We start from the raw sequence: 14,886 nt of genomic DNA, 5'->3' as shown, positions 1-14,886 counted from the left end.
TGTGGTTGTCGAGCAACTGTGCTTCTTGGCAGCACCTGCTGTGTGTGCATGTGCGTGTGGGGGGAGGCAGGAACTCTCTCCGGCAATGGAGACAGGTCCGTACACCGAATGTGACTGCATGTATGTGCTCACTGTGTGCCAACATCTAAGAGTCTCAAAGGCTGTAACAGAGGAAGTGAAAGCAACAGTTCTGGTTCTGCAAGGGTGAGTTTTAGACGGCATGAACCTACAAGGGAGGAAAAGCTGGGATGTGCACAGGGGCAGATCTAGGGGCAGCATGGTGCACCCCTCTTTGATTCCTGCTCCACCCAAACTTTAAAACCAACTGCTTGAGAAGGGCAGTGACATTTCTATTCAGGGAGAACAAAGGAAGCCAATCAACTTCACAGCTCAGAAAAATCTACCTGCTTCCTGATAATGTAACTCCACAGGTATTAATGACCCTCTCTCTATAGGGGGCCATGTGTCCTCAAGAGCGCTGGTTCCCCCCTTGACAGTGAGTACTCCAGCTGGTAGGGGGGCACAGAGACCACTAATGCCCCTCCTGAAATTGGCTCCACCAGTGGCACCTCAGAGGCCCAAGAGAGCCAGCACTGCCGCTGCTGCTGGCAACCGGCTGCTGGGGGAGCCCCCCAGACTCGGGAGGCACCAGTTGCCCATGCCTCTCTCCTTTCTAATGGTCTTGATATTCCACTATCCTTTCTTCTTAAATTGTGCTATTAACCATTCCTGGGCACACCTCTCTTCTGTTTCACAGCCCTGCAGTCTGTTTTTAACTCTAGCTACAAACCTTAACTCAGGTGCCTTCACACTAACTCAGCTGCTGACCCGACTGACAGCAAATGCACTGCCAAGATGATTAGATTTTGTTTTACAAATCTGAATAAGAGAAGTCCATTTAACTGTAACGACTAGTTATACTAGGTAACTATGACACAATATCTGGGGGCTATTGTTTTTGCCTTGTCTGCTGCCTTTTTTTCTAACTGAATAATTATCTAGCAAATGAGTGCCCATTCCACTAATTTGGTTTTGCTTTGATCTTTAACTGAATAACACAAGGCTAGGCCGTTAGCATATTAGTAAAGCTTCTAGTTTCTCTTCTAAGGGGGGACAAAGAAGCTTGGGGTTGTCTGTGAAGAGCCCCCACAGCAGCCGCACTCTCCCTTTTGAAGTCCTGTATCCTCCCATGGCGCTGCAGCCTTCTGGGGTCCCGCCCCCCGGCACAGCCAGTCCAGCTTGATGGCAACTTTACCACGGTTTGGCTATGGATGATCCTGCCTCAGGCTAGGGGACTGTGCTGTGTCAGGGCCGAGGGCACTTTACGCAGAGTTTCAATTATGGCCCAGCATCATAGCGGGGCGCTGGCAGGGGCCTCAGGACGGCAGCCAACCCAGCCCCAGCTCAAAACAGGGCTGTCCCCAAGTCTCGCCCCAGCCCGGCTGTCCGGGGAGGGGTGACGCTGCCTCAGGAGGGGGTGGCTCAGCAGCCTTCTCCTGCCAGCCCCGCTCCTGTGCCCTCTCCCGGCTGCCGAGCAGTGCAACAGGACACAGCCCCCCCGCTGGCGGGGAGCCCGGGGCGGCGCCGGGGCCCACGGGAAGCAGCCGCCCCCTCCCTCCCACCCTGCTGCAGCTGCCCCGGCCGGGGTGTGCGGGACGTGTGGAGCCACCCGGTGCGTCATGGCCGCGCTGCTGCGGGCGGGCCGCCCCACACGTGCGCCTGTGCTCGCACCGCCCCGGCCCCGCCCAGCCCGGGCGCAGAGCGGGCCATGCTACCGCTCGGCTGCGGCGCGGGGGCCCTGCTCCAGGCGGGCTGCAGCGTGAACGCGCCCGCCGACGAGTCGGGCCAGTCCCCGGCGCACCTGGCGGCCCGCGGGGGACAAGCCTCGCTGCTCCTCTGGCAGCTGCGCACGGGCGCCGACTCCAACCAGCAGGTAGCCGCGGCCGACGCTCGCCTCTGCCCCCCGTGCGTCTTGCTTTGCTCCGGGTCAGCCTCTCTCTCCCCCCCGCTCCTGCCCTGCTTGCAGCTGTCCTCGTGGCCGTGGCGGGGCAGAAGCCCGGCGTCGCCCCCCGGCTGCCTCTTTCCTCGGGGCATGGGCTGGAGGCTGGGCGCGCCGGCAGGGCTCGATCCCCTGCGCTCCTCCCAACGGGGCTGACGCTTGAACCGTGTAAAGATGAGCCCTGAAAAAGTAAGGGGAAGCAGGAAAAAGGAACCGGCTTCAGCCTTAGCTCGCGACAGGCTTTTAGACCCTTTCTGGACTAATGATCACCCAGACTAGTAGCTTTAGATATTGATGGGAAAAGCTTGTAAGCGTTTCCTCCCTCTTAACAGAAGCTGTCTTCTTTTTTTGTTTTGTTCCTTCCGTGTTTAGGACTGCCTTGGGGAAGCACTAATTCATAAGGCAGCTAAAGTTGGGAGCCTGGAGTGTCTTGCTTTGCTGGTAGCCAGCCACGCCAGAATTGAGTGAGTAGACCGCTACATCCAATGAATTCATGGGTTAGCCTTCAAAGCACTTGTTCTGCTAGGGTCTCTAGACATGAACACAAAATGAATTTAATGCAGAAATTTCTCATAGATGTTTAGGGTCAGAAGGGACCTTAGTAGATAGAGTCCAATGCCCTTCCCTAGGCAGGAAAGAGCGCTGGGGTCAGACAGCCCCAGCCAGGTGCTTGTCCAGTCTCCTCTTGAAGACCCCCAAGACAGGGGAGAGCACCACCTCCCTTGGAAGCCCATTCCAAGTTCTTCTGTTCAAACTTTGTATTTGGTCCATAAGCACAAGAGCAACCTGCCTGTGCACACTTATGTTTAAAAAAGATAAGTAAAAAAAAAGTGTAATCACAGTAGCTGTTATATACACACATAGTTTAATTGTACTATACACACACAGTTTAATTGTACCTTTTTAGTTCTGGTTTAGAGGAAAAACCTCTTTGCCACAGCTGTTGGGTGGAGCTTAACCAATACATTATTCCTTTAGTAGATAAGCTTTGCATTCCATCTCCTATTTTTGTGTTCTCAGCCATTTTTTCTTCATGCCTTATACCTTAAATACTTTCCTGTTCCAATTTATCTGTAACTTTATTTCTGTTCCTCTCAAGATTTTAGCTAGGAATTATGGTGAATGCCTGGTCGTAGGCACTCTAAATTTGAATTGACCGCTAGCTGTTCATTTTATGTGTTTCAGCCTGTGCAATAATGATGGGCAGACAGCAGAAGACATAGCGCTGGCTGCTGGATTTCTGGAATGTGCCAAGTTCCTCACAACAATTAAACATACTCGGAACATGAAACTGAGAGAACAATCTGGCTACTCCTGCAGTGACAATTGTCGGTTGCCAAGAGAGGCTCCAGCTGGTCAGAAAAGAGAATCTGGAATTAATGGACCAATAAATAGGAAGAGAAGAAGATTAAATGGTATGTAGCTTATGGCTTTATCTACCTTAAATATTAAGACACCGTGGGCTAGGATAAACCCAAGTTTATACTTGCATGCATTACTAATTTTTGTAACAGATGTATAGTGGTGGTAGTGATGCTTAGACCTTTTCCTGTGTGTTTACACAAAGATGACTTAAGCTCTGTAGAAAAAATAAATGATCTGAGGAGATATTTCCCATAGCAAAATAAAAATGGTTACATGAAGTCTCAGGTAGCGATATACTGTTATAGAAGTTGTTTTATAGTTGAGGAGAAAGCTTACAATTCTGTGTTTTAATTCACATGAAGCCTTTTTTATGTAAACTTCTTAATTTTATTTGACCAGATCTTGTATCCGACTGCAACTAGGGAAACCTGCAACTGTGAAAGGACTCTTTAAGAAGAATCTGAAATCTGCAGACATGGTATTGGACTATAAACTAAGCAGCCCAATATAAACAGTTATGCTATCCCCTTCTGAGAAGGAGGAAACACTACTTTTTTTTTTACTTCTTGGAGAAGACCGATTGTTTTTCTAGAATACTTGTATTCATACAGCTGTAAATGTGTATATATGTATGTCTAGACTACTAATATGTATAGCATACTCTCTTCTTGGCTGTCTCCTTTAAGTTTACAATACTTAGCACTTAAACTGTTTTCCTCTACCCCTCCTATACAAAGCACTGTATACAAGGTAATAACAATTAGAAAAATAACACTGTGTACTATAGCAGCTCTACCATCTGTCATGTTTTGTGGTACTACTAGATGCTGTTGAAAAGTTGCCATACTTCACTATGGAGCCAAAGCTAGTCTACTCAGCTCTGTCCACCGTAATCAGCAACAGAAATATTTTTCATGTAAGTAAAGCAATGACAGTTCCTACTGACTCAAGAGCCACTTCAGTAATCGCAAGGAGACACCCTTTCTGTCAACTGTGGCAGCTCAAAGAGAAACCTCTAGTACAGGCCAACAAGGAAAATATTTTTAAAACCAATACACCTCTTCAGTGTTTACTAAATGTATGTATCAATTTGTCTTGAACTACTACAATTAAATAGCTAAATGTATAGTAATGCAGCCTCGCTGGTTAATCTATAACAATGCGGAACTATTATTATTATGTATGGCACCCCTAGCACTTGTACCATGACTGACAGCAATAGGTCACACATTCTATTATTCATAATTCTGGGAAAACCCTAGCCAAAGCATGCAATAAAATAGTTTTCAAGAAACTGTAGGTGATAAGGTAAAGAGCCACTTGCAATCAGGAGCTGCACTATATTATGTATCACTGCTAAAGGTTGAAGGAGCAGACACAGACTTTGTAAAACACTGAAGAATGCTTTGTGCTGAAAAATGCTTTATGAATAAGTTTCTCTTAGTCCAGCCAGGTGGAAATGGAAAGGTCAGCTTCTTAATAAAAACAGAATTAAATACAAATTATTTTTCTTCACTTTTTAAACATTTTTATTTACAAAAGCTTGCCTAATCTCCACAGAAAATATTCATATATTATTTGTACTTCAACTTGGCTTTGACTGGCAAAATACTATTTCAGCTGAAAAGAAATGAAGGTTTTCTAAAAACCTTGTGCGTTCATTTTAAACAAGCCAGCTCTAACTATATTGACTAAGAAGTCTGGCTTAACATGATTTTTAGAACTGGAATTTATATTGTTTTTGGTCTCTGAGGTAGGCACAGGTTATAATAAGCATCTTTGATCCAAAAGTCTGGACCCTTCCATCCACACCAACCCTGTAAAGAAAAAAGCAAAGTAAAATTCTCTGTAAGACAGGTTTACAGCCAAAAACGCCTTGTCATTATGTCTGAAAATTTTCATTATGCCTACACTGAATTAATTGAACTACAAAGTTTCTACTTTCGATTGGCCCAACAGCTAATAAGCTGATTAACCCCACTTGCTACTTTCTGTTCTGATGATGATGATTTGAAATGATATATTATGTTTCTTTTTTAATTCTGTATCAAATCAAGTACTGTCAAACTATGTTTTCAAAAACAGACAAGTCTACTTTGAAACTTCTTGGAACTTTACAGCTGTCAAAACTTACATGTGAAGTTACTTTTTATCACATGAACAGTTTTATTTAAGTTATTGAGACACCTCACTTTCTTAAAACTGAGCATGAGTAAATACCTGTGGGGCTGGAGCTGTAATTTGTAATTACTAATTACACCAAATGCAGAAATGGAGCCTACAGACAGAAAGCTAGGTACCAGAAAGACAGAAACATTAGGCATTTCAGACACCCAATAGGAGCGTCTGGTCCTGAGTGGAATCTAGATTCAGGGCACAGGAGAGCTAGGTACCTTAAAAAAGCATCCAAAGCAGCTAGTACTCCAAGTAAGAAGCCACCTTAAGTTAGCATGCTCAGTGTGCAGCTGATGACAGCTACATCTCCCATTCATATGCAAATCATGACAGCAGTCAGTGGTAGCCCCGCCCCCTGCTTCGCCCTGCCACTGATTCCCTTCACTGCCAACTGATGATAGACATGGGAAGCAGCTGAAGTAGGGGGGCATGAGAGTGCCTGATTTTACTACTAGGGGGTGTAAACCCACAATGTTTGGGAAATGCTGGTAAAGCAACAGTTGTAGACAGAATGAAGAGAAAATACTGCACTTCTCACAAACCTTGTTACTACTTCACCAAACAAATTCAGCTATTTGAATGCCTCTTAGGCAAGTGCTTTTCAAGGTAGTTCAGATAACCATGGATCTATTATATTTTATTATTTTAGTTAACTATGAAATGTTCAATACCATGACCAGACCAGTCTCGGGTCTTGAAAAAAGTCTCCAAAAACCTGCTATGCTAGTGAGGAGCAGCTATAAAAGGGGAATAGAGTAGTGTGGGTCTCCGTGACTTGCCCAAATTTAGCTTCTGGGTAGAAAGAGCAGGGTGGGATTCTTATCCAGGTGTTTTTTCTGGGCCCTAGTCAGGGCTATCCTGTTTTTTAACTTGAGCTCCTATTTAAATAGGTTTACTAAAGCTGAGACTGCAAAAAATATGCTCTCACTCTGTCTCCTGAAGTCCAGAGCCTTCTGATGCCACAGTGAATATACTACTCTGGAACCCTTCCATTCTCACAGCCTCCCATTTTTAAGATCCCTTTCTTACTGAATAGTTCCAATTCCTGCCCCTCCTCCTTGTAATTCTCTGGAACAACTACGGCGTGACTCACAGTCACCCAACCTGCAGGATGAACTGAAGTGAAACCCACTGATACATTTCACTCTGCTACAACTTGGCAAAGCTAAGAGAAACAGCGAAGACACCGAAACTGCCAGTCTGCAGATTCAGAACACTATTACATGGTTAACTTCTGAGATATAAAGACTACACAGTTAAGAGCCAAATGATACCCACAAAGTTTTGTGGGTACTTGCTCAAATTGGCTTTAAAAAGAAAAAGTCCTTCAAGTATTCTCAGTCTCTTATAATCTTCCAGTTCTTTTGCACTGCCTGAGAGAGTCTTTGAAGGTTTAACAGCTTCTTTCTCTTAAGGAAGGATGTTTAGCTAAAAGGCTTGTTTCATACCCCATTTCAACATGGAGGGGGGGAGGGGGCTAAAGGAACCTTTGTGGTTTTTTTTTCAGTTATGACTCCAAGATCCCTTTCTGGCTCCGTGCTCTCAAGAAGGGAGTTTCCCATCTTATAAGTGTGCTGCTGGTTACTCCTGCCCAAGTTCAGCACCCTGCACTTGTCAGTGTTGAAACGCATCCTGTTTATGTTAGCCCACTCCTGTTAACCTATCCAGGTCTTGCTGCAGTCTTTCCCTCCCTACTAGAGTGCTCACCTCACCCCAAATTTTGGTATCATCAGCGAAGTTAAACAGGTTGCTTTTCACCCCGTCGTCCAAATCGCTGATGAAGAAATTGAACAGTGCAGGCCCAAGGACCGAGCCCTGGGGGACTCTGCTGCCTACTTCCCCCCAGGTCAAATATGACCCTTCAGATTTTACTCTGAAGTAAAATTACATCTGCATTCATGGCAGATGTATGATCAGCTCTGTTGTGGTAGCTGTGAAAGCACTACAGAGTCAAGTATAAGATCTTAGGGGTATAGCTAAGACCCCTAAGATCTTATACTTAAGATCTAGTGGATATTTCTGACCCTAGTAAATGTCTTGCAGTAGCATGGAATTTTCCTTCTTTATTTGGTTACTTGATCCTAACTTTTTTTTAATCTCATCTTTACGCACCTTTATACAGATAAACAGAGGTCAGATGCAGATACTGATGCCCAAAGTCCCCACAATGAGAGGGATGTCATTAGGTATGACATGCCCACATGACCCCAGCTAGTGTACCATACCAGCAGGAATTAGACCTCAAAATGCCCAACTGCCAGACCATCTCCTGGAATCCTCAGCCCTGAGTTTGATGCCTAGGCTTGGAACAAGTTAGAAAAGCAAAATACCTGAAGATGCCCGTCACCCAGACCTGGTAAAAAAAAATCCTGCAAGATCCCAAATCTGGTAACTGATTTAAACCCTGCATATGTAAGTAAAAAGCATGTGACAAATGCCTTAAGAAACAGGTGTTGAGGTGTTACAGACAAACATTTGTCCACCATGCCCAGCATCCTGCTTCCAGCTATGACCAATCTCTGATACTTCACATGAAGCCAAAAAAAGGGGGGGGGAGGGGCCTAACTGCAGAAAGGAAAAAAAATCATCAGTCATTTCCTGGTAACTTGGGCAAAACAGTTCTCCTCAAGGCCAGGAAGGAAACAGATGAGCAGGAAAAATGAAATTCACAGATTTCAAAGCCATAAGGGATCACCAAGAACATCTAAGTCATCACTCCTTTCCCATTTTTTGTACATAGGGCAACAGTTTCTCTCAGAAGCCAGAATAAAGCACCTCTGTTAAGAAGGCAATTAATCTCATGTTAACAACTCCAAGCAACAGTTAATCTACTGCCTCTTGAGTAAGCTGTTCCACTATCTTATTACCATCCTAGGTAGGAAACCTTTCACTCTGAGGTTGAACATATTTAACAATTTCCCCAACACTGGATTTTCTTACCCTTTAAGTTGAGCTCCATAACCTTCACTCTCTGAGGCATGTTTTGTAGCTCTCTGGAATATTTTTGTGGACCTCTAAATGTTTTTTTTGGCCCACTCAACCTGTGCACTTTACTTCCCTACTCCTACTTAATATTTCTTTTTAATATAATTAGTTATTACATTAACCTGTGTTGAAATGATTTATAACAATCCCTACATCCTTTTATAAGTCACCATTTTCCAAAATGGAATTCCACCCTGGTCCACTGCACCTTGCATTTAATATTCATTACATAAAATGGATGGAATATAGTAGAGAAATTTCTATCCCATTGGGAGCAAGGCCCCATACTAGAACCCATGGCCTGCTGACTTCAAGAGCAGCATCCATCTCATTGAGATGCACCTGCTAGCTTCCTCCCTTCCCCCTGACCCCATGCATCTCCCTCTCTTGACTCCCCAGAGTGCCATCTTTGAATGGAGGGCTGGAGAGGTGACTAGATAATGCCTAGCCTGTGACATGATGGCTACAGGACTGTACTAGAGCACTGAGCAGTCTAGAACCTAGTTTCCTGCTTCCTGGGTGAGTGCCTTAACAATTAAGCTACTGAGATAAAGCATGGGAGAACACCCCCCTCAATACCTCCCAACACAATTAGTCATGAGGATTTGCCAAGCAGTATATTATGACTTATGCATGTCCAGTCTACACATGTATGTAGCTACATACCTGCCTCTCCAGTGGGCAGCTTACTGAACATATTCAGTAGCTGTGTGGACAGCTAAATGTCCATACTTTACAATTCTATTACTTGTGTAATATGCAAGTGCCAAAAACACCACTTCCATGTCTGGAAAACTGTCATTTGGGCCCATAAAGGGTAACAGAATTTTGTCCCTAGCAGATATGTTACATCATCATCTGGATTGTTTATAGAAGTATTAAATAATACAGAATAAATCCTAGGGGAACCCTAAATAGAAACAAATCTAACCAGTCATATTTTCCAATTGAGTTGCATTTTGAGATCTGTTAGTGACCTATCTATTGTCTACTTTATCTAAAGCAGTGGTTCTCAACGTTTTTAGACTCAAGGCACCCCTTGTTTGACTCAATGCACCCCACTGTAACTTTTGTGAATTGAGCAGTACTCCATTAAAAAAATTAGTTTATTACAGAGCATATCTCATTGAAAGGGGACCAGGCAGTGGGGGTGGGGAAGTGGCCAGGCAGGCAAGAGCCTGAACCTGCACTTACCTCCTCACACTTCAAAAGATCTTGTGGCACCCCAGGGTGCACTGGCATCCTGGTTGAGAATCAGTAATCTAAAATGTCCCCATTAATTCCCTATAATGCAATCTCCTTAATCAAAATGTCATATGGCATAGAATCAAATGACTTGGAGAAATCCAGATATAGTACTGAATATCAGCAGAATTGCTCTTATCAACCAGATTATTCCTGTCTGAACAAACAGGTTTGTTTGACAAGTTCAGTTTAATAAAATTACGCTGACTGGTATTAATATATTTTTGCTTTGCTTCTAATTTCAAAAGTGTGCCAAATGATCATGATTAACCTCAGATTAGCTGGTGATGACTACAGTTCCCTGGGTCATCACTTCTATTCTTCTTAAACACTGGAACTTCACTGGCAGTCCTCCATATTCTGGAATTCTTCTATTTTTCCAAGATTTGCTAAGTGATACATCAGTGGCATAGGGAGCATCCAGCTAGTTCTTTATAACGTTTAGATTAAAATATTTTTAAATGTTAGCAGATATAATTTTATATCCTTCTTTATTAAGAATGGTAATTTTTCTACTCCAGCAACAGCACTGTATTGGGATGGATACATCCTTCTTTTTCATTCTAAATACAGAACACAAATATCTGTTGAACCACTTCTTTCTTTAACATCACCACTTTCAGTGTTACCATCTACAGCTAACAATACACTGATATCTGAACTTGGACTTTTAAACATTTCTTATTATTTCTTAATGTAATTTGCCCTTGATATGTCATTGATTCTTTTGGCTACTTTTATTAGTTGCCTATGTATTTTAGGAACAAGGTTTGTTTTGGTGGTACCTTTTACTGGACCAATTGTAAAGTTGGGAGAGATGTTAAACAAGCTTTTGAACATAAAGCATCTTTCTTCAGGTCTGGTCTCAACCACTTGAATAGTACTCTCTCTCTCTCTCTCTATATATATATATATATCCTCTACTTTGTATTCATTGCCATTTATTTTTACCTTCCCCCTGCATCTTTTATTTTTATTTATATTTATACACACACACACGTTTAAAAATTATCTATGCTTTATATTATATATGCTATATATATTTAGTTTTATATATAGTATACACCCACACACAACATATATAATATAAAATATAACCGTAATAAGGCATTTATATATATGTGCACATATATAACATGCATATATATATAGTTTTATCACCGTTTCCACATCACCTTTTTTATTAAGGTGGCTCCTTACCAGTTTCTTGGCTATGCTTTGGTCATATCCATTTGTATTGGGGGACAGACAAACTTAATTGGGAAGGAAGGGGTGAGAAGCGATAGTTTTGGGTCTTTGAACACTTTGCTCTTTTTAAAAGTATAAATTATTTGTCTTAGTGTAAAAAAAAGATGGTTTCCTAATTTAAGGTAACATTTCTCCAAAAATACTGGAATTAGTTTGTGTATTAAATTATGACAGATCACACAAACACACATTAAAAATGTAGCAGCACTGGGACTGTTCAGTCTGTAGGTAAGTAAAGAACATTTTTACCTACTGTGAACTTAACTGTTCTAATCACCTCCACATTTCCTTTTGCCAATTTAAGCTCCAGAGGTCAGGAGCATTTAAACCAGTAGTTATCAACCTTTTTGTACTCTAGGCAACCCCTCACTGGACTCAAGGCACCTGCCTCATCCAGCGCTTATCTGCTTAGTCTATCTGTTTATCTCCTAACACTTTACTTATCTCCTCACATCTCATGGAACCCTTCAAAATATATGGAGGCACCCCGGGGTGCCCCAACATCCTGGTTGATAATTACTGGTCTAAAACTGTATGTTAAACCGGTATGTGTGCTCACCTGACCTACAGACTGGTTGTTATAGACAGGATCAGCATTTCCCTCACAGTAACAGCTCACTTCTCCATCTAAGTCTTGAGCAACCTATGCAGGGATGACTTGTACATAAACCATTTAAATCTCAAATTACTTCCTTTTCTGGCTAAAAAAAAAATTGCTTGCATGCAAGGATGTGAGAGAGAGAGATTTGTGTGTGTATAACATATAATAAATTGTAAATATATCTAAATGTTGTACACTAAAGAGTTTTAAGAGAAATTAAATTATTCTGTCAAAAACCTCAATCTCTTTCAATATTGGTCATATTATGTTAACATATATAGGTTGCAAAAAACCCAAAATGAAATAAAACAAAACAACATTAGGCTCTCACCTTTTCTAAGATAACAGTCAGATCTTCTGCTCCTGTGTAATGTGGGTCTAGAATCAAAAATTTTATGTTTCCTGTAATCTCATTCCATGCCACTCCCAGGATTGTGTGAGCCAAAACACCTCCACCTGGATTAAAAAAGTATATTAAATAATTCAGAACTGTATTCTTTGATAGACTTGCATTTTATCTTTTGCTTATCAATGTAAAGAGAGGTAGGTAGCTGTGTTAGTCTGAAGTCAGGCAGAAGTCAAAGTAGAGGTACACCTAATAGACTAACTGAATTAGAGATGCTTAAGCTTTCATGAGCGAGAGCTCACCATCAGATGCTATCATAATCATGCTATCACAGCATCTGATGAAGCAAACTGTGGCTCATGAAAGCTCTGATTCAGTTAGCCTATAAAGTGCAGCTCTACCTTGTCATTTGGGTATGTTCATGCTTTAGGTTTGCAGACATAGACCTAGATGCAGCTTTCTTCTCAAGGGTATTAAAAAAAAAATCATACTGAAACTATAAACATAGCCAAACTGAGAACAATATTGTACAAAAAAAAAAGCAGAGCTTACTACAAAAAAGAAATTTAACATATCACTAATTTGGTTTCTTAAAGTCTCTCCCATGTCAGCACTACCCAATATAACCCTCAGCAGCTCTATGGGATAAAGATAAGAACTTATCAAGTATACTTGTTTTGTCCAGTCTCTGTAAAAAGGGTCAGTTCTACAAGGGGAAACCAGCATGAGAAAGTTCCCCAAAAATAAATGCTAAAAATCAAAACAATATGATAATTAACAAATTGTAAGCAGTAAGAAAAAAAAGATTAAAAAAAAATATACACATACATATATATAAAATTGGAGCAAATATCATTGTGCACACACCATGGTTAGCTTTTAAACAGATTTAAGATGGTATCCAAAAGGACTAGTGTTAAAGCACCAAAAGGGAAATAGCACCTGTCCACCTCATCTCCCCACCAGGAGGTTACAAACCAGGTGACCAGCTTGAGGCCAGTGTGGAATAGAAGAAACCAAATTATATTTAAGTATTCATTTTCTCCTACTGACATTTGTGAGCATTCTTCATTATCAGTATGCTTACCAATCATAACTGGAGTTCCTTCAGTCTTGAAATGATTGGCAAGTTCTCTTCCCTGAGCAGCTAACTCAGAACCCTGGCTAGGTAGGGAACACAACATTATTGTTAGCATCCTTACTAGCATCTTATGTGCAGTTAGGTTGGGGGGGTGGCTGATGAGGTATGCATGGCCCTCTGCCACTCAGAAGACACACTGCCCTGCTTTACAGCAAATAATCTAAGCGTTGTAGCATCTACAGGAAACAGTCTAGATATTCTATTGGAAGAGTCAGATTTGCACTGGAAGTGGGTTGTTAGCTGGGAAAAACTGGATACTACAAATTAAGGACATAAAACACCCAAGAATGGTGAAGACACTGGGACAAGGAAACACGTTCAGGAGATCTGATGATTTTATCTAGATCTGCACGTTTCTATGCGACTAGTAAAGTTACAAAAAACCCGCAAGTCTAGGCAGCCATCTGTTTGAACCATCACATGTTCTGGAAGAGGTGAAGTTGTAAACCCAGACTGCCCACAAGGTAAGAGCTCTGGGAAGGGTGTTCTCAAGTTGGGTGTGGGCAGGTGATCAACATCAGTCTCAGGGCCTAAGGCAACTGAGCTGAAGCCCCATTTCTGGGAACCGGTAAAACAGCATCTAGAAAGCAGGCAGAGCATCTAAAGGAAGAACGAGTGCTACTACAAGATAAAGAAAACTTTACAGCACAAACTACTGAAAAAATGAATTACTTCCCTGACATTTAGAATCAGTACCACCATGCCCTTTTAGGAGAGCTGTAGTAGAAATCAGTCTAAATGGAGACAACTAACAAGTTTGTCTGGCTGGGGTCATCCTGCATACTATATTACTACAGGCATACCTAATTTTATTGCGCTTCACTTTATTGTGCTTCGCAGATATTGCGTTTTTTACAAATTGAAGGTTTGTGGCAACCCTGCGTCGAGCAAGTCTATCGGCGCCATTTTTCCAACAGCATTTGCTTCGTGTCTCTGTGTCACATTTTGGTAATTCTCGCAATATTTCAAACTTTTTCATTATTATTATATTTGTTATGGTGATCTGTGATCTTTGATGTTACTATTGTAATTGTTTTGGGGCGCCACGAACCGCACCCATATAAGACGGCGAACTTATTTTGAAAGAAGTTCTACTGTGGGTAAAATGCTATCAAACAGCATCGCATGCTAAAGAGAACTCTTTCGTGAAAGGAAGAGTCAATCAATGCAGCAAACTTCATTATTGTCTTATTTTAAAAAATTGCCACAGCCACCCCAACCTTCAGCAACCACCACCCTAATCAGTCAGCAGCCATCAACATTGAGGCAAGACCCTCCACCAGAAAAAAGATTACGACTCGCTGAAGGCTCAGATGATGGTTAGCATTTTTTAGTAATAAAGTATTTTTTAATTAAGGTATGTACATTGTTTTTTTTAGACATAATGCATAATTGCACACTTAATAGACTACAGTATAGTGTAAACATAACTTTTATATGCACTGGGAAACCAAAAAATTTGTGTGACTCACTTTATTGCGATATTTGCTTTATTGCGGTGGTCTGGAACCAAACCTGCAATATCTCCGAGGTATGCCTGTATATAAAAGTGGAATCTAGGGGAGTTTGTAGGCATGACAGTAATACTTTCATAGGGTAGTTAGAAGACTGTGCATCCTTGCTCTTTTCCTAAAATATGTTTAGTTTAATGCCAAATTTAGCCAGATTATTGGATCTAGAAGCTAAAGTTCTTTTTTTCCCTCTATTACACAAATTAAGGACAGATACTAATAGTAAGAACTATTCATATGCCCCTAACAAAACATGATACAAATTAGAAA

At 41.8% G+C, this 14,886-nt stretch overlaps 2 protein-coding genes across 5 annotated transcripts in view; one reads left to right on the top strand and one right to left on the bottom strand.

The window, feature by feature from the left end:
• Positions 1-1,617: 1,617 nt before the first annotated feature.
• On the top strand, positions 1,618-4,866 carry ANKRD37 (ankyrin repeat domain 37). The gene is made up of 4 exons (XM_090036095.1): positions 1,618-1,933; positions 2,372-2,463; positions 3,185-3,414; positions 3,764-4,866. Exons 1-4 carry the CDS (start codon positions 1,769-1,771, stop codon positions 3,784-3,786), a joined length of 510 nt encoding a protein of 169 aa, XP_089892221.1. The 5' UTR covers positions 1,618-1,768; the 3' UTR covers positions 3,787-4,866.
• The window catches only part of UFSP2 (UFM1 specific peptidase 2), a 31,185-nt gene continuing 21,165 nt past the window's right edge, over positions 4,867-14,886 (bottom strand). For all 4 annotated transcript variants that reach the window (XM_090036089.1, XM_090036090.1, XM_090036092.1 and 1 more), the window contains 3 exons: positions 13,052-13,128; positions 11,950-12,074; positions 4,867-5,181 (listed from right to left, as the gene is read on the bottom strand). In XM_090036089.1, the coding sequence (XP_089892215.1) occupies positions 5,095-5,181; positions 11,950-12,074; positions 13,052-13,128 (289 nt within the window). In that variant the 3' untranslated portion in view covers positions 4,867-5,094. The remainder of the gene's footprint in view (positions 5,182-11,949; positions 12,075-13,051; positions 13,129-14,886) is intronic.

Source organism: Crocodylus siamensis, chromosome 2, assembly GCF_052110815.1.
Source record: "Crocodylus siamensis isolate JL-2025a chromosome 2, ASM5211081v1, whole genome shotgun sequence".
Lineage (NCBI taxonomy): Eukaryota > Metazoa > Chordata > Crocodylia > Crocodylidae > Crocodylus > Crocodylus siamensis.
Note: the sequence above shows the minus strand (reverse complement) of the source record. Positions and strands in the feature narration are given on the sequence as shown.

What these genes read in the sequence shown, in the direction of transcription:
- ANKRD37 (XM_090036095.1), top strand. Translation starts at nt 1,769, where the DNA reads ATGCTACCGCTCGGCTGCGGCGCGGGGGCCCTGCTCCAGGCGGGCTGC. An exon ending in GCCAGCCACGCCAGAATTGA is followed by an intron (nt 2,464 to 3,184) that starts GTGAGTAGACCG and finishes TATGTGTTTCAG; the next exon opens with CCTGTGCAATAATGATGGGC. An exon ending in GAAGAGAAGAAGATTAAATG is followed by an intron (nt 3,415 to 3,763) that starts GTATGTAGCTTA and finishes TTATTTGACCAG; the next exon opens with ATCTTGTATCCGACTGCAAC.